This window comes from Toxotes jaculatrix, chromosome 1 (assembly GCF_017976425.1).
Source record: "Toxotes jaculatrix isolate fToxJac2 chromosome 1, fToxJac2.pri, whole genome shotgun sequence".
NCBI classification, from domain to species: Eukaryota; Metazoa; Chordata; class Actinopteri; family Toxotidae; genus Toxotes; species Toxotes jaculatrix.
Genome location: NC_054394.1, coordinates 25,282,253 through 25,305,599, shown reverse-complemented (window position 1 = coordinate 25,305,599; position 23,347 = coordinate 25,282,253). Strand labels below are relative to the sequence as shown.

At 39.4% G+C, this 23,347-nt stretch overlaps 1 protein-coding gene across 1 annotated transcript; it reads left to right on the top strand.

Moving 5' to 3' along the window:
- Positions 1 to 2,842: 2,842 nt before the first annotated feature.
- On the top strand, positions 2,843 to 5,747 carry LOC121182595 (RING finger protein 148-like). Its single transcript, XM_041039191.1, has one exon. It carries the CDS (start codon positions 3,263 to 3,265, stop codon positions 4,349 to 4,351), a length of 1,089 nt encoding a protein of 362 aa, XP_040895125.1. The 5' UTR covers positions 2,843 to 3,262; the 3' UTR covers positions 4,352 to 5,747.
- The last annotated feature ends 17,600 nt before the right edge of the window (positions 5,748 to 23,347 follow it).

Here is a 23,347-nt window from a genome sequence, read left to right as displayed (position 1 = left end):
GGCGATTTTTAGCAATTATTCCAAGGAGTCATACGTGTATTTACGCTGACAGTCTCGCAAAGGCTAAATGTGAGCTGAAGCTGTTTGCAAACGCTGCATCTAACACTACACTACGACTACAAGCTGCAAAGAGAGAGATTATTGGGGGTGAAAGCATCCTTTAAAGGTCTGGCGCTACCAAGAGTGGGGGATCACGAGTTGCGAGTCATTCCAGTCGACCAGAACCGACTCCAGCCTGAGGCGCATCAGGAGAGAAATCCACCTTAAAACAGTTCTACCACGTCTTTACATGTGGGAAATTAGTTTTGCTTTTCTTTTCTATTGTGGTAACAAATATCTAACACAAATTCACAAGCCTGTAAATATTTATAAATAGGGTAAGGCCTGAAGCTCTTTACAGGTTATGAAGCTTAACATCTAACATCTACAATAATGCTTTAATACTCGATTATATAATGCCTGATATAGTCAATAGCCTACAAAACAAAGAAAAAACTATAACAAATATGTATATGAGAAACGTATGTGAGAAATATTTGCATGTCAGAAAGGCCACTCAAAGGTCCACTTACTAGCTTTCTCCAGGCTTTCATCTGCATACAGTCTGCATTCCCGGACCTATGTCAGTGACCTATAGGTTGATCTTGATATAACATAAAACAATGTAATAAACACATATTACAACACTTTTTAAGCACCTGACAAGCAGAACTGTGACAGTGTGTCTTTGTGTTTGTCCGTGTGTGTGTGTGTGTGTGTGTGTGTGTGTGTGTGTGTGGAGGGGTGGGGGGGTGTCGGGCTTGTATGGACATGCCTCAAGTTTTCCCCTAAAATCCACAGGCCAGCAAACAAGAGCCCACTTCAAGACACCTACGTGCCCAGGAGACACTGAGCTGATGGACAGTCCATCTTCGCAGCAGAGACACACCTGCACAACGACTGGTGAGTTTGTTACTTTGCTTATCTTTCTTTTCTTTTCTTTTTTCCATGATCCTGCACTAAACTGTGAAGACTACATGTACTGCAATAAGTAATGAATGCAAAACACCGATTTCTTGAGGACGGCCAGATAATTAATTTCTAAAAAGTCTGTTTGGTATTTTGATTGCATTAGTAGGCCCAGAACATTAGGCAAATTAGGCTGCCCATGCTTCTCTTGTGATTAATGGCACTGAGTATCAACAGTCCTTTTTTTTCCCCCACTCGCGTAATATACAACAGTGAGTAAATGGCGCCCCTACGTGGTATAATAAGATTGTGTTTGTTGTTTTTTTTTTTAAACACTGGTGAGTCTTCAGCTGAGTCAGCTGAGTGTGATCATCCTGGATGTCATGGAGAGTGTGTGTAATATTTAATAAATAAATAAACAGGACTTAATGAAAGAAATAATCGCATGGACAAATGCAGAAAATAAGCACTATAACTATAACGTCAAAATTCAGCTCAGATGAATGAAATGGTATTTTATCCTGCTTCTTTTCACAGTAACAGAGGTTATTTATTTCAGGTAATTTTTATTTATTTCCATCAGTTTTTAGCTACAAAAAAAGTCAATTTTCTTTAAAAAAAAATTTAAATTAAAATGTATTGGTCTTTATTTCTCTAATAAGGCCTTAGTTATTCATAGAATAGTGAACTGCAGTTTTCTTTTGTGGTATTTTTTATTTTACTTTTTCATATCATTTTTATATGTGGTTGTTTTTTCATCATTACACATACAATATGGAACATTACTGAGATCACACATATTTTTGGACAAAAAATAAATCATTAGTCTCGATATAATCATGATAAATCATGGTTATATCAGGTATTATCTCAGTTATTCTCAGTGCTCACATGTTTAGGCCTGGATTTCTGAGTGACTCAGATGACCTTCACTTAGTGCAGCAGGTTAGTGTCTTTGACCAGACCCTTAACCAACCAGTAGATGCCAGTATTGGAGCAGAATGTCTGAGAGGGTTGTAAATGTGATTCCTAAACTCACACCATAATGGTAGAATTTTTTAAATATCAAAAACAAAAAACAAACAAAAAAAAAAACCTAAAAAAAAAATACAAAACAAAACATTTTCACTCTTTAGTTAATATGGTGCTAACAGGTTTCACACCGTGCTTAACATTCTGCTGTGTCTAGGTAATTATTCCAGTTTCAGGAAGTTAAGGGTCATAGCAGCACAGCTGTTATCAAGAACTGTGGGCTACAGCCATACAAAGAATAAATAGCAGGCTCTCTTTTATTCACAGATCTCTGCCCCACTGAGATATGTTTTTCAGTAGCACATTCAACAGAGGCCAGTGTACTGCAGTTTTGTGTGTGTGTGTCCGTGTGTATGTGTTGGAGAACAAGGGTAAAATACCGGCTTGGCAAGAAACCTCTCCATCTCATTTGTCATTGGAAGCCTCTCTGTCTCTCTCAGTGTGTGTGTGTGTGTATGTGTGTGTGTGTGTGCTTTCACTTGTGTGTAAGAAGATACAATGGAAACTTGACAATGCCCTGTTTCAGCTCAGTTGTCACAGGTATGCTAGCAGTGTGGAATAAAGCTCTTTAAATGCCCCAAAGTATCTAAATGCAGGGAAAACCTTAATTATATGATTGTGTGCAAATTCTGTGTGATTTAAAGGACAGATATATACTGTATTTCGGTGTGTTTGTTAAATGTGTGGTAGAAACAAGCTGTATTTGTGTTTTAGATTGAATAAACACCAGGCAGAGAAGTAATACTTGTCAGTTTGCTCTTCATGGCAGTGATCTTAGTCATAGAAATAGGGGAAGGAAACAAGTCAAACCAGAAAAGCAGGCTGAGTTGCTTTTGTCATCATTACACAAGGAAAAGTCAGCAGCTTTTATTAGTTTCACAGGACTGCTCGGTGTTATTGACCTATGTCCACAAAATTATCCTTATCATTTGCTTATCGCGTCTTGCCTTCTCGTATACTGTTCCTTGCCTCTGGAAACAGCACAGGTCTGTGTGTGTTGTGTACTCCAACTTGTTGAATACCAGCACCCTGCCCTCTGTGAGGAGTGCTCAGTGTTCAAGGTTCAGGAAGATAACGAGAGGTGAGTGGCTGACGCATAGCTCGTGTTATGTTACCAAAAGCTCATATCAGATTACCGTAGACAGCAGGTTGGGTGAAACTGTAGCTGTAGTCAGATCGCTGTGGCTTGAACAAACCAGGAACTGGGACTAAAAAGAAGCAGTTTTAAAGAAGATAAAGAAGCTAAGACAGTACTTCCTGTTCTTTTAAGAAGAGCGTTGCCATGGGTAAGACGACACAACACTGCCTGCTGCTTTTGCTGTATTTGTCAGGGCTTGTTCACCGTTCAGCTGCCTTGGTGTTTTGGACAGCCGTGGTGGAAATAAGCTATATTAACAACAACAATGACACTGTGGACAAATACTGTGAGTGTGGGGTATACGGTCGTAACTCTCCCCTGGAGAAAGCCTCAGGCATTGTTACACTTCCCAAGGGAGACCCCAAAGGCTGTGGCCCGGATCTAGTCTACAACCGTAACTCCAGCTCACCACCCTGGATAGCCCTGGTTAAAAGGGGCAACTGTACTTTCAGTGAGAAGATTAATGCTGCCAAACGTCAAGGAGCAGCTGGTGTGGTGGTGTATAATGTGGATGGCAGTGGCAACAGCACCACTCACATGGCACACTCAGATGCAGCTGGTATTGTGGCTATCATGATTGGCAACACTCAGGGCATGGAGATTGTCAAATTGGTGAAGAATGGGACAGATGTGCAGATGCTTATTGACGTAGGCAGCCCTCATGGACCCTGGATGGACACCTACTGGTTTTATTTCCTGTCCATTGCCTTCTTCATTGTGACAGCAGCCTCAGTCGCCTACTTTGTGTTTATCTCTGCAAATCGTCTCTACAACCTGAGCATGCATAGGCGCACTGAGAGGAGGCTGAAATCTGAGGCCAAGAAGGCGATCGGGCGCCTACAAGTACGCACACTCAAGAGAGGGGATGAGGAAACTACCTCGGACTCCCATATGTGTGCCGTATGTATTGAATCCTACAAGCCAGGTGAAGTGGTGACAGTGCTAACATGTGACCACATCTTCCATAAAGCCTGCATCGAGCCCTGGCTGCTGGAGAGGAGGACCTGCCCCATGTGTAAGTGCGACATCCTAAAGGCACTGGGGGTTGAGGATGAGACAAAAGAGAGCATTTCTGCTGATTCGCCACCAGATGTCACTGTGATCACAGTGACAGGAGGAGAAACCCTTTACGAAGTCCCACTGACTGACCCAGTGAGCCCTGACCCAGAGAGACATCAGCATCGTTATGACAACAGGGCCTTCCAGGGAGACTCAGAGGCTGCAAGAGGATGAACAACAGCGACAGAAATGAAACTACAGGACACAGACAAACTCCCTGTTTGAAATAGATGTTTTTCAGGGATACATTGAACCAGCACAATGGAATCAAACTGTAAGGAGAAACACTGTTCATCTTGTAATGCAGGCATGCTAAAATAGATTTTCATAAAAATTCCAAGGATTTTAAATGTTAATGGACCTTGTGTAATTTGCTTGGATGACGTTGCATTTTCTTTGCCTGTCTTGGTGCAAGACTGTAATCATGGGCAATTATTAGGCACGGTCAGAAAATTACCTTTAGATGGTGAGAATAGATCCTGAAAGCTGAATAGCCAAGGAGAGATGCCAGAGTCAAATTTCTGCTTTGCATAGTGAACACACTGGTTAGAGAGGAAGAGCAACAAAGCATTTGAATATGTGTTTGAAATCAAGGCCAAATGTCCTCCAGTAAGGCTTGTTGGCTTGCATTAATCACAGTCCCTCACAATTAACTATTGTCTTTTAAATTCAGAGCAGAATTTATTTCTCTTAACTCAGTTGATTTAAAATAATTTGACTTTCTTTCTGATCTTTTTAAGCCAAAGTATGTTTTTCCATGGTCACTGACTATTCATTGGATTTATAAACAAACCCTTGTGAACACACCCTTTACTGGAAATGCAGCATGTCAAACATTGCACTATGATGACTTAATAACATCACACGAGGGGCTGGGACTCTTTAGAAACATGGTCCATGAGAACATGTTTACCACATATGAAATAAGAATTTTCAAGTACTCCATAACTTGTTGGCTGGTCTATAACTGCCTAAAGAAATTCCCACAGAAATATGGCGATGCAATAAATGTCATAGGAATTGTAGATTATATGCCTCCAAAAATGTTATCTTTAGTGGATTGGTGAAAGTTGTGTGTTCTGGTTTTTGAAATTATATATATTTAGATTGATTTATCAATCATGAAGTTCTATCTGTTAATATAAAGGTAATACATAATATGTGTACAGTTCTTTTCCTTCTCTAAACAGTTGATTTTCATGTACAAATACCAATTGTTATTTTTGAATAGGTCTTTCAGGTTTTTCCTTTGAAATATGTGGAATGTTTATTCAGTCCCTGTGCTCTACCTCTGAACTCTCACGTGGGGGAAATTACGGAAACTTCTTGCAATTCCAAGACTGAACTGTGTCCCACTGTAAATGATAATGTTAAAGAGTAATTTAATTTCTTTGTTTGCTGGTGGGGATATACTGATCATGTTACTTAAATATATTTTTCTATACGGAATCATTTTCACTACTGTTTTACAGATTCCAGGAGTCTTAAATTGTTCTTTAAAAATGAATATTACTGGCTGTATGAAATCACATTGATGCTTATTAGAATGCAATAAATCCCTCAAAATGAGGCCAACCTTATGAGCGCATGTGCTTGTAAGAATGGTGTTTCTGGATGTGTGCGTGGAGGGGGAATACTGTATATAAGTGTGTGTCAGTGTGCAGGTGTGTTACTTTACATTACGCAGGTCTATGTGCGGTTGTGGTGTCTCACTTGCAGAGTAATGACTGTGGGAGAGGAGTGAAACTGTAATTACCTCTGCACAGGTGGGAGCCGATCGGCACACACCCTGAGCTTGAGCTGGATAATCATGATATCACATAAGTAGAAGGGCCTGGCCGAGCACGCAGAGATGTGCAGCTGTATGGCAATGGAATGGAAATATTCGTTTTATTATCCTTTCACTGTGATTCAGAAATACATCCTGGAAAGTCTGGAACTAAATTGAAAGTTGTCCTTTTAATTTTTGTGAGGCTTCTAAACATGTTTTCAACATCAGTCAGGTCTTGTTTGTGTGAGTACAACCAGCTGACACACTGTAAAAAGAGCTTCTTCTCTAGAGTAAAAGTTCCCTGCCTTTTTAGCTTGTAACCTCTTAGAAAATAATGTCCATTTGCGGCCCTTCAGCACAGATTATGGCTTTAATGTGGACATGAGTTGAGTGAGCAGTTCAAACGTGAAATGATATTGTCTTTTAGATTGTTACTTTTATTTTTATACGTTTCAGTCCTGAAGAGGTGAATCGAATGTTTCTCAAGAAAAAAGCAAAATCAGATGCCAATTTGTTGATTACATTTCTTGGATTCAGGTGCTATCCATTATATTTTTAATATTGATTCCTGTGCCTAGGGGCCTTTCCTTCTTATCTAGGTCTGAGGCCCCTATGGCCAGAGGCTCCTAGGCACTTCTTGGTAATCCATCCTTGCTCCAATGCCCCTTCAATTTTTGATGATTTTCACTTTAACATCCAATTTATATACAATGGCCTCAACACCTCTATAAGTTGCCCACAAGAACCATTTTTTAAAAGTCTGTGTATGTGTGAGTGTGGTAGAGGTAGGTGATGTGTTATGGTGAGGGAAGGCGATGTAGGGGATGAAACTGAGAGCAGAGGTTTTTAGTGAAAGCACCACACCCCGGAGCCCAGAGGGTGAGACAAGTCTTTCCTTCATGGTGTTCCCTCTCCCCTCCAAGGCCAGCATGCACTGGATTTCAGGCCAGTGCTGTGACCTCAGCATTCATAGGTCAGATGGTTATAGTGGTGTCACAGCAAGACAGAGAATCAATACTGAACTAACTGGCCAGGCTGGGAACAGCTGGCAAGCCCGGGGTTAGAGGCACGCTCTGCTCAGTGGTGGTGCTCCTCTGATTTATTGCAGTTGTTAAAGAGAAAATTGAGTCAGAAGGTTTTCATTTAATGGCATACTAGTCGGTGACTATACTCTAATACCACACTTGACCTTCAGTTCCAGATAGGAATCAAACAGTGGAATTAACTACTGTAGTGGCCTGAGAGCTTATCTGTTCCTGTACGGTCTAATCACAGTAAATATATCATGTTTTCTATGCCAACAAATAACCCTGGCCAGAGGCTTGTGACTGAATAAAAAACAAAAGAAGCAGGGCTATGCTCCTGGTTAAATGAACAAGAAGGCATTGTTTTAAGTACAGGCTTTAGGCCCTGTCTCCATGTTACGTCTCAGTTTGTCCCTGTGAATGGCCCTTCAATGCCACCTGGTGGCGTAAAGTGCTCAACGCAGTCAATTTGAATTAATTCCCAAAGGTTAAAAAAAACAAAAACAAAGGTAAAACTGCATGGTCACAAGCCAATCCCTACCATTAACTTTTTGGTCTTCGGGTACCGGGGCAGTTTCTTGGTTGAGTGGAAAGTACAGAGTTGTAAATCCCACCATAATGAAATAAAGTACTTCACTGGCTGTTCACTTTAATGGCCCAGTTGAAGAGTTCTACTGGTCTTCCTCATCTTTGGTCCCCTTGTAAATCTGTACTGAGGCTCTGGCACACACACATACACATGTGAGCGTGCACACACACACACATCTATTTATCTATCTACCTATCTATCTCTCTGTCTGTCTCTCTGTCTGTCTGTCTGTGTATGTGTGCAGTCTCTCCCTCTGCAGTGCAGCTTCAGCAGAGCCACAGAAAGTCTTTCTAATTAAATTACAGTAGTTGGTCTTCTCTGAGGCTCTCTTGTCCCAGACTCTCTGAGTAATTATCTTAATGAAGGAGGGAAATTTGATTACAAAAGTGCAGTAAGACACAAATGAATCCATTAGTCCATGTTGTAAAAACAACATAAAACATTTCTTTTTTTTCTTTCTCTTACTGCTTACGCAGGCTATTAGATCACAAGGCTTGGTATATACAGTATATGTTAGATAAAATAAATAAAATCCCCCACTCCACATCTCTGGTGTTTCATTGGCTCAGGGATGAAGTGATAATATTGAAAACACTAGTCATAATTCTCTTTCTTCCTTGCAGGGTTTATGTCTTTTGGCCACTCAGTTTATGCCCTTCTTTGAAACATTAGTAGATGTTTTACTGATGGTTCATATCTGGCTGCCTAGTTTCAATACAGCAGCATGCAGGAATGTTTGCTGCCAGCATTATCTAATCAGGAAAAGTCCACTTCACATGTTCTGCATATATTTACTGTAATTTTACCACCACAGCAGCAGGGTTTCAGGTTTGTCCAGGTGAGAATCTTAGCCTCTATCTGATACTGTCAACCCTTCCTTCCTCTTGTTGTTCCCCTGGCAGATCAGATAGTGCTCACTACCCTGGACAAAACAACTCTCATCCTGTGTCATTGTCGTTACTGCCCTGTCCTTTGACACGCTGGCTGCCTCACCCTCCATTGCTCTTTTTTTCCTGCTGACAGACAGCAAAAGGGCAGGCAGGCCAGCATCCGAGGTTAAAGGAAAAGAGAGGATGTTTGAGGATGAAACACCTCTTCCCCTCTGACTCAAAGGCAGGATGGCAGGGGAAGGAAGTGATGTCACATGGTTATCTGTGTCCCACACAACGGTTCAAGAGACCGCAGTATTGGTGGAAAAAACATACTCCTGTCATTTTTTTTTTTTTGGATAGCCAGTTTTAAATTATCACTCATTTAAGTGCTTAATGTGGTTTGGTTTAGCGGCTGCACTGATTAAAGGTCTGCCATCTACTGGAGAAATATTAGTACAGCATTATATTGACTAGCTTGGATCAAGGAAAGCAACTTTATTATATTGTAGAGAAACTATGGGATGTCTTGATTTCTGGGTCTGTGGCTTCATGTAACATTTTTGTGTGTGTGGTAGTGGGGGGGGGGGGGGGGGGGGGGGGGGGGGGGGGGGCAGTTATTCATAGTTGGTTAATTGATTTGTTGATAGAATGTTAATCAGCAACTATTTTGATTACTGATTTCTCATATGGATAATTTCTTTTAAAGAAAAATTCCAAACTTTTGTAGGTTGCTGCTTTTCTTTGTCTTTGTGACAACTTTCAGCTCTGGGAAATTTTTAAAACCTTTTTCACTATTTTCTGAGAAAATGATTAATTATAAAACAATTGTAATAATAGATATTGTTGGCTCTTTTTTTTTCTCTCTTCCTGCTGTGTGGCGCGAGACACATTAGGCATTCTCTTGTGCTGGTGCAGATTCCAAACATTCCCAACATTTGTGCATGTTATTACCTCAGTCCTACCACAAAACATCTATTGAAAAAACACACACACATAAGGGAAAGAGAACCAGAGAAAGATAAAAAAGAGATGCTCTGTGTGCCTCAAGAGAAAAGGTCTGAGAAACACACCTGCATTCACAATCATCCTCTGTCTCAAGAGGCAATGTAACGTCTCATCACTTAGTGCTCACCTGTCTGGGACCGGCCCTGTACTTGTCAAACCAATTTGCTCAGTATAAATCCAGTCTATACGAATCCTGTGTGGTTTTCCCGTCAATAGTCCTGTTTGTATATACCTCATGAAAATGATTTGTCAGCAGTCTTCGGTCTCAGTGATTGAGCTGTGTACCATCACACACTGGAAAAATATCCTCTTGTCTCACTCTGAATGTTGATGCCCTGAGGCTAGGTTTCAACCAAAGTTTCCTCCTAGAAGAAACTACCACTCAGCACAGTTTGACAACATGAATCAATGATCAAGCTGCTTTTCATCAGCTCTTGCCATTTTCTGGAAATTTTATTCATGCACATCTTGTTGGAGGCTCACTTTTCAGAAATGTCAATAGTTTGTGATAGTGGCCATGTGTTTGTGTGTGTGCGTGGTTGTGTATGTGTGTTTGTGTGTGGCGCTCTTTCCCAGCAGTCCATCCATCCTGTCTGATTAACTCATCGTGTGTCCTGTTGCCTGCGGCGATTAATTAATGACCCATTTGCTTAATTGCAAAGAGCTAGCAGGACAAAGAGAAAAGCAAAAGAGGCATTATGTGGAGCTTGGAGGGGGTGATGTTTGTGTTAGGATTTTGATGTAAGGGAGAAAGCAGGTGAGACAGAGTTGGGGAAAAACTAGAATTAATGTCAGCTGAAAAAAAGCCTTTGTACAAGTCCCAGGGTGTTTGCAGCAAATAGGCTACAGACTGTTGTGTCCCTGCTTGTCTTTTCCTGCTGGCATGGTATTTTTCTGTCCTGTTGTGTGTGTCTGTGTGTGTCTGCATCCATTGTCAGTGTGGGTTCCTATGTGTTTAAAGTGACAAAACAGAGGCTTCAGGTTCTTCTTTCTGTGCCATTGTGCTGAATGTGCTTTCCTGAACGCAGCAACAGTTACCCGTTCACTCTGACCATCTGTCACAGGCCTGCCTGGGCTTCCCTACACAGTGTTTCCACAAGCTGTGGCTGCCATTTGGTTTACCAGTAAAAGTCACTGGAAGGTTTGCCCTAATTTTTGTGCACCAAAGGGTCACTGCTAGGACATGGCTCAACTTCATACACATTATTAAAGAAATAGTTGCTAAACCTACAATATATATATGTGATTCAAAGAATGTTATTCATCTTTTAGTGTGAACAGAGAGACCTGTCATTATTTTTATTTGAATATCTGTAATATTATTTGTAGATCATCTGTTTTATACTAAAATATAAAAAGAACAAAAGCATGAGGAATGTCATTTTGGGTATTAGGGTTAATAACATGTAAATGATCATCATTCATTGTCTCACAAACCATCTAATCAAGATCTAGGTTTGAGTGTGAGTTGCAGATAGTGTGTATCACTGGTTGCATATGTGTGTTGTGCTAACAGTCACAAAAGAACAGAAAATTAGCTATTTCTCCATGTTATGACCAACATTTATTTACCCCAAACCTTTTAATTTTCACTAAGGGAATGTCAGCTGGCATGCATAAACAGTCAGATCAACAGATAGACTTTTGACCAGTTACCTCTTTAGTTCTTTGCAGTTACCTCTTTAGTTCTTTTCTCTGTGAGTGAAAACCCATCAAACTCCTGTGTTATTTCAATACCACACACAGTTGTGGCCCTGTCCACAACTGTGGCCAGGGCCAAAGAAAACATTATCATCATACTGGTCCCTTGTGACATTAACATTTATTTAGTGCAATACCATTTTCACATACCAGCAATCACACGACAATTAGATAAGCAGCAGCCAGGAAACTAGATAGAGATAAGATCGTAGTTGCAAAATTGTAGGAATGACTTCTTTTTCTGTGTTACAAACTTGTATGTTAAAAAAGCATTAACAGTGCAAATCACCAGACAAATGAAGAGTGCGCCCTCTGTATTGCACTTACTTTAACTGCTATTGAAATAAAAATGAATCTTTTTTTATTATAAGAATTACAAGTTGAAGATGGTGACTTTGAAAATTAAAGGAAATATAATATATATCACATGTATTTAAACAATACCATACAATACAAATGCAAAAGTACCAATTCCAAGGACAATTCAGATTTATTTTTACACTAATTTTACAATATTAGGAGCAATGGGGTAGGGAGCCTTGGCTTTTTCAGATATCTTAAGCTCCCCCTCAGCTGATGCATATGCATCCATAAACCCTCACAAATTAAATTTACGTGTGTGTAATTAACTGGTTGTTGTTCTATGGCCTGTATTTCTTGTGTATTGTCTTTGTGTCTAATTTAATTAGATGTTCAGGACGTTTGTAACTCTTTTAGTTCTTTTTGGCAAATGCAGTGTATATTCTTTTGTAAGAGAACACAAAAGGTGTTGTTATTGATAGAGGAGAATAGCAGGCTTTGTTCTTACTTTCTATATGTGCAGGCATGAGTTACATCGCAGTGAAGCGTCCTTTGTCCAAGCAATGGGATAGATGGTCTGTGGCTGAACTGGGGCCTGGGCAGGGGGAGGGATGTGGAGCTAGAGCTGGGAAAAAGATATGAGTCCCTGGCTTCAGGTAGGGTCATTGAGAACACCATGTGCTGTGACATAAACAAAGAGGATCTTGGCCTCAGGCTGGAAGAGGATTGTTACGCCAATGAAAGAGAAAGAGGGAATCACTTGACAAAGTTTGTTTGTGTTCACCCTCTCCAAACTGCAACCACAGCTCTTTGTGAGAGTTTCCTGTGTGGTCTAGACTGAGCTGGGATTTGTGGTTTATGTAAGGTCAGGATGCCACCAGGGACTATAATTTTTGCTTGATGTAGTGGCACCATTTTCTAATAAGGAGCCATTTATACATGGTGACTTCAGAAAGTGCTCAGACCCCTTCATTCTTTGCAGTCTTTATTGTGTAGTAGATTTCATTTTAAGCAGATAAAACTGCCATTTTTGCCCACCATGCTACACTCAATAACCCATAATGACAAAGTGAATACATGTTTTTTGGAAGTTTTTGCAATTTATTAAAAATCAAAAACTGAAATCTCTCATTTATAAAAGTATTCAGACCCTTTGCTGTGGAACTTCAGCATCAGAAATATTCACATTGCATGTCAGAGCATTAACCAAGCCATGAAGTTCAAATAACTCTCTATAGACCTAAAATTGTGGTGAGGTATAGATCAGGGCAAGGTTATAAAACTGTTTCTAAAGTGCAGATGGTCTTATAATTCTGTATGATGTCCTTATAAGACAATTAATGAAAAAATTTTGGTTTGCCAGGTTGATAAGAATAATTTGGCAGGTTCAATCAGATTTATCCTCAAGATTGCACATGATGTATCTTTTTAGCTAGCTCTCTAATTCATCAGGAAGACTGATCTTTACTTTCTGGAAAATGTTGGCAAGCATGTGGACCACAATCCATTTATTAACAAATAATTAACATTTACAACTGCAGACTTGATGAATTGTGGTTAAAACCCCTTTTATTAATAACTTATTAACCTATGTAACTGCAGACATGACTGCCTTTAGAAAATAAGAAACCAGAAAAATGTCAGTTCCACAGTTACAAATGTTGATGTTAATAAACAGATTTTGGTCAGGATGCTCTGCAGCTGTTTTCCAGAAGGTAAATCCAACAAGTGACTGGAGGACACTGATGAATTAAAGGAATAGTTTGTCACTTTGGGAAATGTGCTTATTTGCTTTTTGGTGCAGAGGTAAATGAGAACAATGATAGTGCTCTCATCTGTGTCTGTCAAATAAGGAAGTTTCTGCCCCGAGCCAAGAAACAGTCCAGTATGCAACATAGTGATCCTTAAGACATGAGAGTGGGTCAGTCTTCTCATCTAACTCTCTATCAGACAGAAACTTTAAGGTGATACCTATAAATACAAATTGTCAAGGATAAGGATGATAAACACCAGTCAAAGGTTTTCACTACCTGGCAATCGCAAAGTTCCATTAATGGCCTGTAACAGATTGATAAAGCACAAGTAAAATATTTATTTACCATAACAATGCCATTAGTTTCAACAATTTAACCTGTTATAAAGGGTGCCTTATCAGAAAGCAGGACCAAATTGGTTTGGACATGCACAACATGAACACAGATAAAACACCCATACCCACACATTTCTTCCCTCTCTTGATCCACCTTGTAAATAAATGTAATTTACAGCCACTGAACAGAATGGTCCTTCAGAGTTAAGGCATGACAAGGTCAACTAAATCAACTTGGACTACAGCAACAGCTCTAACAGGACATTGGTCATTGAGGAACTGCTTGGAATGCAAGATCAATGAGAGGGGGAGCAACAGAGAGAGAGAGAAAAAGAGATGGGCTTCAAAATTCACTGCAGAGCTCAGAGGAACAAACCCAAAACCTCCAAACTCCATCTTAGTCCTCTTACTCCCACTGCTATTTGAACAGAAACACTTCAGCTCTATTTCTTAGAGATTTTAACTCTTTCCATTGGACACTGAACTTCAAAATTCACTGTGCCTCACAAGGTTCGAGCACACATCCTCAGATCTTTCAAACAGTCTTTTAAAAACCATGAGCTATTTGGTCAGACAACTGACCCTTATTTCCTAGAGTCTTAGAATATTTACTTTGGAAGTTGGAAGTTCAAAATCGACTATTTCCATTGAACTTCAAAATTCAATCCATGTCACAGGGATTAAAGGTTTTGAGTGTTTCTTCTGAGTGCAGGACTTCAAAGTACAACAAGCTGCCTGAGGACCAAACCTGCAACCTGAAACCTTCTTAATAGTCCTGTTTCTCCAATGCCTAACCATGTGGCCACCAAGACCTGCCAAAGATGGTGTGCAACCCTTTTCCTGAAAGACTTATATACATTAATCAGCTTTAATTTTGTGTGTGTGTGTGTGTGTGTGTGTGTGTGTGTGTGTGTGTGTGTGTGTGTGTGTGTGTGTGTGTGTGTGTGTGTGTGTGTGTGTGTGTGTATTCACCTCATATTAAATGAGCCAGTGTTTGCAATTGGCCATGTGAAGTGATGTGTGACACTGGTAACCACAGGCTATGATGGGATATTTTCCTTGTGAGTGGGCCAACGCATCACTTCAGGTTGTTTTCCTGCCCTTTAAGATTGTTGTCAGATTGTCTGCATGTGTGATGCATCATTTGTGCTTGTATGAAAGTGCATGGCTTACTGTGTGTGTGTATGTGCTTGTTTGTGTGTGTTATGAAATAGGGTGTGTTAGAAGTGAATGATCAAACTAATCAGGTGGAACCACAGCAGACAGCAGGATTAAGACACACTGGAGAGAGAAAGCCAAAATATAGCGAGGGTCAACACACACCTCACGCTAGGGGAGTGTATGTTTGTGTGTGTGTACTGTTGACCCAGTCCTGTGATGTCCCATGATATGCCCTTTTTCCCATTTAATTGCCTTGCAGTGTTCTGACATGAGAGCCTCAGAAAAATCCATCATCAACATCACTAAATCTTTTTTTTCTTTGTGAGGGGTTTTGTCAGATGGGAGTATAAAGGCACATGTGCACAAACACCTACAAATCAACAACAGCATTTACACTGACATCCAATATTATCTGCCTTTTCAGTTGGACAGCCCTTTTGATCACACTGCTAGTGAACAAACAAGCAGCTTTTCCAAAGACAAACCATTTTAACAGGAGACCTTAATGGCATTAACTGTTAAGCAGAATGAGTTGTTTTGGAATAAAGCTTGACACATTGTTTACCTCCCATAACAATCAAGCCATTTAACATAAATGAACCTTACAAGCCTAAACGGATAGATCATCAGCAGAAGAGACAACAGCCTGTGTTTATCTCCTTTGTCTATCCATTTAGTTACCCAATCACTGATAAATGTACATTCTTGCACTCATTTGCTCTGACAAATATTGATGTTGCTTTGGTCTGTAATGCATTGGGATAAAAACAATCATCAATATTAATGGCCACTCTGTTTGGAGATAATGCTCACATTCATTATCATCCATTAATGTTTGTTTACCTAATTTGATAGGACTATAACCTCCACAAAGGCATATCATGTGCTCCTCGACAATGTTTATGTGAAGAATCCTGAAAGGGTGGAAGCTAATTGAACTGAAAGTCGAATGCACCCTCTGAAAGTTAGGCATATTAGCTGCCATTTCAAATCAGTGGCATGCTGCAGATATTCTCCTGATACCACCAGGGCTAACGTTTATCATATTTCACGTCAAGTTGTTATCATTCATCTCATCACACTTCCAATCAGACTTGTGCGGCATTGCCAAACGGTGTGAATCCAGTTTTCCTTTCCCTTTCCCCTCTTTTCCCCAATGATTATTCTATCTTTTTATGTGTCTCTTTCTCATCCTCATCACTCATGTTTCTCCCTCTCTTCTTCTCTCTCGGCTGTCTCTCTAGAGCTGCTCTAATTAAATACGGGGTCGGTGGTGGTACAGAGTCTTCCAGCCGAGCAGAGGAGAAAGGCTCTAATTCCAGCTCTCAGGATGGAACTCTGACACACAATGGCCCTGCCATCCTCTCTGCCCCCCATAGATTCCCAACTGAAAGCCCTCTCCTCAGGCAGCTTTTTAATAGGCCTCCCCTCACCCCGCACATACCCACACACACATAAACACACGTGCACAAGCACACGCTAACACACGTGCACCTATACAGCAACACACATGTACACGGTACACTCAGACACACACACATCAAGCCATTGACCCCCTGTGTGTGTCTGTCACTTGTGCTGCAGCTCACACTGCTTTGCGCTTTGTGAAGTGCTCCTAAGGCCAGACGACAGCCTTTTTACTTTCCACATCATGCAGAGGCACAACGACTAAGCTAAACCTACTACTCTGACTAGCCAGTATTGTAATGGCAGCACTCAAGGGCAGACTGTCGGGGACTAAAGGTTCTTGGCCATTTTCCCCACATGAAGTAGATTTTAAAAGCACTTGATGGATGAAGATTTAGCATGAAAAAGTATGGCGAAAGCAGGTAGTTCTAAGTGGGGTTTAGGTCCATAATTTCTGAAAGAAAAGTAAATCTGAAGCTAGATTTTTCATTGTGGAACTACAGCGATGCCATTAGTTTGTGTGCTTAGAATCTTACAGCAGCTTTTATTTTTCTTTGAAACATTTAAAAAAAAAAATTAATCTGTAAATCAATTTCAGACAATTGTATGTGACTCTATGGTTATCTGGGAGGCCAGACAATGCCTGGCTTCGCCTGCTCAGCCCTGGTTCAACCTCCGGGTCGTTCAGCCAAGGTCTCTTGTTTTCCCTGGTTTGGCCTCCGGGCAGTCCACCCGAGGTCTCCTGCTTCACCCCGTCTGGCCTCCAGGTTGTCCAACTGAGGTCTCCTGTTCCATTCCTCCGCTCCATGTTTAGTGGCCCTGGATCCCTCCTCCAGACATTAGGCTTAGTGCCACAGACAGGGTAAGGAAGTTGAAAAGTTTTGAGAGATTGACTTGTCATGGGATTTGTTCACAATGGGTGGGTTTCCATCCATCTGTTTTTGTGTACATTTTCAATTTGGCATAAAAAATTGAGTGGAAGCACTATAAATTTGAAAATGCCTTGAAATATAACAAAAGAGCTTTTACTTTAGGAAGAAGTTGATGTATTGATAAAAGCAGAATTCTTCAACGTGTAATGGAAACAAGCTTAGAAATTAAATCAAGTAAATGTAAATGTATCATGTGACTTAAATGTCGACTGACGTGACAAGAAATTGGGGCAGAAGATCTGTGTGGAACAAAGAGGAGACTCCTCAAATTAATAGATACAACAAACAGAAATGTCACACTTCCATCTTTTTTTCCTACATTTTGTCTCTGTTTGAGGTTTGGCTGTTATAATTGTGTCATCTTAATGTACCGTCTTCTACTGCAATGGTTTAATGTCACCCAACTGGAAAAATAGCACCACCAGCTGTTTATCTGGCTCAACTAACTCCTAATATTTGCAGAGCAGTAGTGAGTGGATGAAAATGGGCATTTGTTTGCATTTTCTTTTGCTGAATTTCTCAACATTTGGTCAACATTTGTGCTACATTTGCATGAAAACCTGCCTCATGAGAAAAGCACAGAATAACTTGTTACCCTTTGAGGGTTACCATAACTTGTATAGGTATGTTATGAAATAGAAGTTTTCATTACTTTAGTCAGAGATGCAAATGACTGAAAGCCTCAATTAGCTTATGTGTGGGTATGTGCTGTTAGGGATGGGGGTGGCGCTGAGCTGTATCCTGTGAGTCCAGGGTATTGGATCGTTGTTGATGTGTTTTTGCCCTGAATGATAATTCTGTCTGTTGGAAAGACTAGGGGTTGTTGTGTAACATCTTGGCACTCAGCTCTTCCTCCTTTTCGTCTTCTCTCTCTCGCTGTCCTCACTCCTCTTTTTCCTTCCAGCTACCCTCCTTCAATCCTTCGCTCTCTCTGAGACCATAAAGGTGCCTTAACAACACAAAGAGATAGTGTTCAATCAGGATGGGAAAAGAGAGTGAGAGAGAGCTCATCTGCTCAGTGTGACGCCCATTAAATATTGATCTGGACTTTGTGTAGGGCAGCAAGGGCACATTTATGTTTGTATCTTTACAGATGAAAAAGACGTAAACAACATGGGGAAAGTTGTTGGCTCTGTATTGGCCTTGGTCTGTGGATGTGGTTTCTTCTCAATGATAAACAAGGTTGGCAGGGTGGCTGCAGAATAAAGGCAAAAAATTAGGCAGCTGATACAGCAGCCTGCTAGTGAAATCTCTCTGTGTTGATGTGTATAGACTATAAGCCCATTGATCTGTAGGGAGAATTAATTTGCTCTGGCACTAATACAGGAGGGAGCTAACTTCATGTTGTTAGCCAATGTCAGATCCAAGCTATGTTCAATTAAGCCCTGTAACAAAGGCAGAGTGCTGCACTTACAACTGCACCATGTAATCTGATCCATGGGACATACTTATATTTTAGTATTTTTTGTAATATATGACCTGTCCTTGTACAGGTGTGCTCTGATCAGTAATTTATGTGTGATTTTATCATTCTGATCTGAACAGTAATTAAAAGGGCTTTGTTATGTACAGATATATTGCTCCAGTGTAAGCCTTTTATCATTATTACAGCTACTGCTCATTCATCCAAACTATTTGCCTGGGGGTAGGTCTGCACTACAGGGTGTTTATATGTGTTTGTATGTATTTGTGCATCAGGGGCTTTCCCAGGCTCAGGGTTTTGCAGGTGATGAGAGTCCTGCTGGTTACGATGTGCACGTTCTCGTAACCCCTTGGGGATAGGGTGTGTGTGTCTCAGGGTGCGTGACTGGGAAGATGTGAGTTTCCAGTGACAAAGCACCATAATAGCAGGCTAGACTTTAGTCATAAAGCAATTGGGATAATCCTCTGGTTTACCAACAAAGCTCTCAGAACACCCACACTGTAAAGGGCCTGAGTCGGAGGCTTCAGAGGAGGGTAGATGAAGAGAGTGGAAGGAAACAAAAAAGAAGAAAGCGAAAAGAGGAGAATTAATGCTGTTTATTCAATCTAGATAAAGCAGGTTGAGGGTTTTGTAGCTATCAGATGGACACTCTATTGTGAACTTGTGATATCTTTGCAAGCGGACTTTATTCTCTGGTGTTTACAGTCTCAGTAAGTGAATGTGTGGTTGATAGGCTTGTTGCAACTTGCTCCCACTCACCAACCCTTCTCCAAAACACTGTTTTTACTCACACACATACACATACATGGCCTGGTGAGCAGATGAAATCTGACAGATAAGTACCTTTACTTGCAGGTGCTGGATCAGGGTCTGTGCATCTTAAAGAGCCACACAGGACAGATATTCATCTCTCCCTCTTCCTGCTCTTAACACTGTTTCTATTTATGTCTCTTTACTCTTTATCTACGCTTATTAACAAGCTAAAGATGGCACAAGCCCCTCTGTGACCTTAGCACTCCATGTGCTACTCACTGATTTTGTTGCATGGTTCTGAATATTGGTGTCACAGGTACTCTCAGGCTGCTAGGAATGACTAAATGTTCCAATGCAAAATTTTTTGTAACTTTAATTTAGGAATGCACCCATCCACATTTTTTCACTTCCGATCCGATCCTGACACCTGAATTTGGATACCTGCTGTTACTGATACTATTCCGATACCAGAGCTCTGTTTGCTTTAATATTATTATGGCCCAAGCATGATATTCGTTCAAAGCCCTATTGTAACTGAAGGGATTATTATTATTCTCCTCTTTTATTTTTCTTCTGCTGCTTTGTCGGCTAATTTGACCCCCTGAACATGCACAAAAAGTCACCAAACTTTGCCCAAAATTGTCCTCTTGTTTGACACTGTTCATGCTACCAGGCGTGGCCAAACGGCTTTGAAGCGCCCCCTAGAGTGTGAAAATATTAACCGTAAGACCTATGGACTTGAAAATCGGTACACAGATGCATCACGTCGAGATGAGAAAAAAGAGAAAAATTCCACAATGTACAGGAAGTCAGCCATTTTGGAAAGACTGCACCATTTAGCCTTTTGCACTCGCCGTACTTTGACAAACTCCTCTTCGGGGAATTGTCCAATTGCACTGAATTTTGGTCAGATTGCTCAGAAGGCGTTTGATGTGGGTTACACAGTCTGCCTGTGGCGCCGCCATGAAAATGACCCTTTGCCAACACACAGGAAATGGATATATTTGTGGCTGTATCTCACACATACTTCATCCAATATGGATGAAAAAATCAGGCATGATGAGCATGTGATTCTGAACAAATTGATATGCTAATGTGATGATATTGTCACAGCGCCACCTAATGGCAATAGTTCATTTTTTTCTTTAATTAACTCCTCCTAGGGAAATCATCGGATGGAGCTGAAATCTTGTCATGTTGCTCTTAATACACTATTGTCCAAAAGTGATCAAAAGCTTTTCTCTACGTTACACGATGTGGGCGTAGCACCGCCGCAAACTCACTCATATTTTCACGCCTTAGTATTCTATTACGTGTTTTATGACATTTTGAGGTCATACCAAAAAAATCACTTTTTTTGTCATATTTTCATGCCATACGGCTGTATGATGTGTTTTATGACATTTTGAGGCCATACCAAAAAATCACTGTTTTTGTCATATTTTCAGGACATACGGCCGTATGACGTGTTTTATGACATTTTGAGGCCATACCAAAAAATCCCTTTTTTTGTCATATTTTCAGGACATACGGCCGTATGACGTATTTTATGACATTTTGAGGTCATTCCAAAAAATAATTTTTTTTGTCATATTTGTCATATTAAATTTGGTACAGAGATGCATCACGTCGAGATGAGAAAAAAGAGAAAAATTCCACGATGTACAGGAAGTCAGCCATTTTGGAAAAACTGCACCATTTAGCATTTTGCACTCGCCGTACTTTGACAAACTCCTCTTCGGGGAATTGTCCGACTGCACTGAATTTTGCACTGTATTTTATAACATTTTGAGGTCATTCCAAAAAATCACTTTTTTTGTCATATTTTCACGCCTTACTATAGTATGACATTTTTTATGACATTTTGAGGCAAAAAGAAAATGGACTTTTTTCGCCGATTTTGATGGCTTACTATACTATGACGTTTTTTATGATATTTTGATGTCAAAAAATCTTTTGACTTTTTTTGGCCGATTTTGACATTTTACTATACTATGACGTTTTTTATGACATTTTGAGGCGAAAAAAAATTTGACTTTTTTTGTCCGATTTTGATGCCTTACTATAGTATGACGTTTTTTATGACATTTTGAGGTCAAAAAAAAATGTGACTTTTTTTGCCCGATTTTGACGCCTTACTATACTATGACGTTTTTTATGACATTTTGAGGTCAAAAAAAATTTTGACTTTTTTTGCCCGAAAAAAAGGCTTTACTATACTATGACGTTTTTATGACATTTTGAGGTCAAACATTTTTTTGACTTTTTTTGTCCGATTTTGACGCCTTACTATACTATGACGTTTTTTATGACATTTTGAGGTCAAAAAATTTTTTGACTTTTTTTGTCCGAAAAATACGCCATACTATACTATGACGTTTTTTATGACATTTTGAGGTAAAAAAAAATTGACTTTTTTTGCCCGATTTTGACGCCTTACTATAGTATGACGTTTTTTATGACATTTTGAGGTCAAAAAAATTTTTGACTTTTTTTGCCCGAAAAAAACGCCTTACTATACTATGACATTTTGAGGTCAAAAAAATTTTAACTTTTTTTGTCCGATTTTGACACCTTACTATACTATGACGTTTTTAATGACATTTTGAGGTCAAAAAAAATTTTGACTTTTTTTGTCCGATTTTGACGCCTTACTATACTATGACGTTTTTTATGACATTTTGAGGTCAAAAATTTTTTTGACTTTTTTTGTCCGATTTTGACGCCTTACTATACTATTACGTTTTTTGTGACATTTTGAGGTCAAAAAAATTTTGACTTTTTTTGGCCGATTTTGACGCCTTAGTATACTATGACATTTTTTGTGACATTGTGAGGTCAAAAAAAATTGGACTTTTTTTGGCCGATTTTGACGCCTTACTATAGTATGACGTTTTTTGTGTAATTTTGAGGTCAAGATTTTTTTTGACTTTTTTTGGCCGATTTTGATGCCTTACTATAGTATGACGTTTTTTATGACATTTTGAGGTCAAAAAAAATTTTGACTTTTTTTGCCCGAAAAAAACGCCTTACTATACTATGACGTTTTTGTGACATTTTGAGGTCAAAAAAAATTTTGACTTTTTTTGCCTGAAAAAAACGCCTTACTATACTATGACGTTTTTATGACATTTTGAGGTCAAAAAATTTTTTGACTTTTTTTGCCCGAAAAATACGCCATACTATACTATGACGTTTTTTTATGACATTTTGAGGTCAAAAAATTTTTTGACTTTTTTTGCCCGAAAAAAACGCCTTACTATACTATGACGTTTTTTATGACATTTTGAGGTCAAAAAAAAATTTGACTTTTTTTGCCCGAAAAAAACGCCTTACTATACGATGACGTTTTTATGACATTTTGAGGTCAAAAAATTTTTTGACTTTTTTTGCCCGAAAAAAACGCCTTACTATACTATGACGTTTTTGTGACATTTTGAGGTCAAAAAAAATTTTGACTTTTTTTGCCCGAAAAAAACGCCTTACTATACTATGACGTTTTTGTGACATTTTGAGGTCAAAAAAAATTTTGACTTTTTTTGTCCGAAAAATACGCCATACTATACTATGACGTTTTTTATGACATTTTGAGGTAAAAAAAAATTGACTTTTTTTGCCCGATTTTGACGCCTTACTATAGTATGACGTTTTTTATGACATTTTGAGGTCAAAAAATTTTTTGACTTTTTTTGCCCGAAAAAAACGCCTTATTATACTATGACATTTTGAGGTCAAAAAAATTTTGACTTTTTTTGTCCGATTTTGACGCCTTACTATACTATGACGTTTTTTATGACATTTTGAGGTCAAAAATTTTTTTGACTTTTTTTGTCCGATTTTGACGCCTTACTATACTATTACGTTTTTTGTGACATTTTGAGGTCAAAAAAATTTTGACTTTTTTTGGCCGATTTTGACGCCTTAGTATACTATGACATTTTTTGTGACATTGTGAGGTCAAAAAAATTTGGACTTTTTTTGGCCGATTTTGACGCCTTACTATAGTATGACGTTTTTTGTGTAATTTTGAGGTCAAGATTTTTTTTGACTTTTTTTGGCCGATTTTGATGCCTTACTATAGTATGACGTTTTTTATGACATTTTGAGGTCAAAAAAAATTTTGACTTTTTTTGCCCGAAAAA

Coding starts and splice junctions, on each gene's coding strand:
- LOC121182595 (XM_041039191.1), top strand. CDS start 3,263: ATGGGTAAGACGACACAACACTGCCTGCTGCTTTTGCTGTATTTGTCA.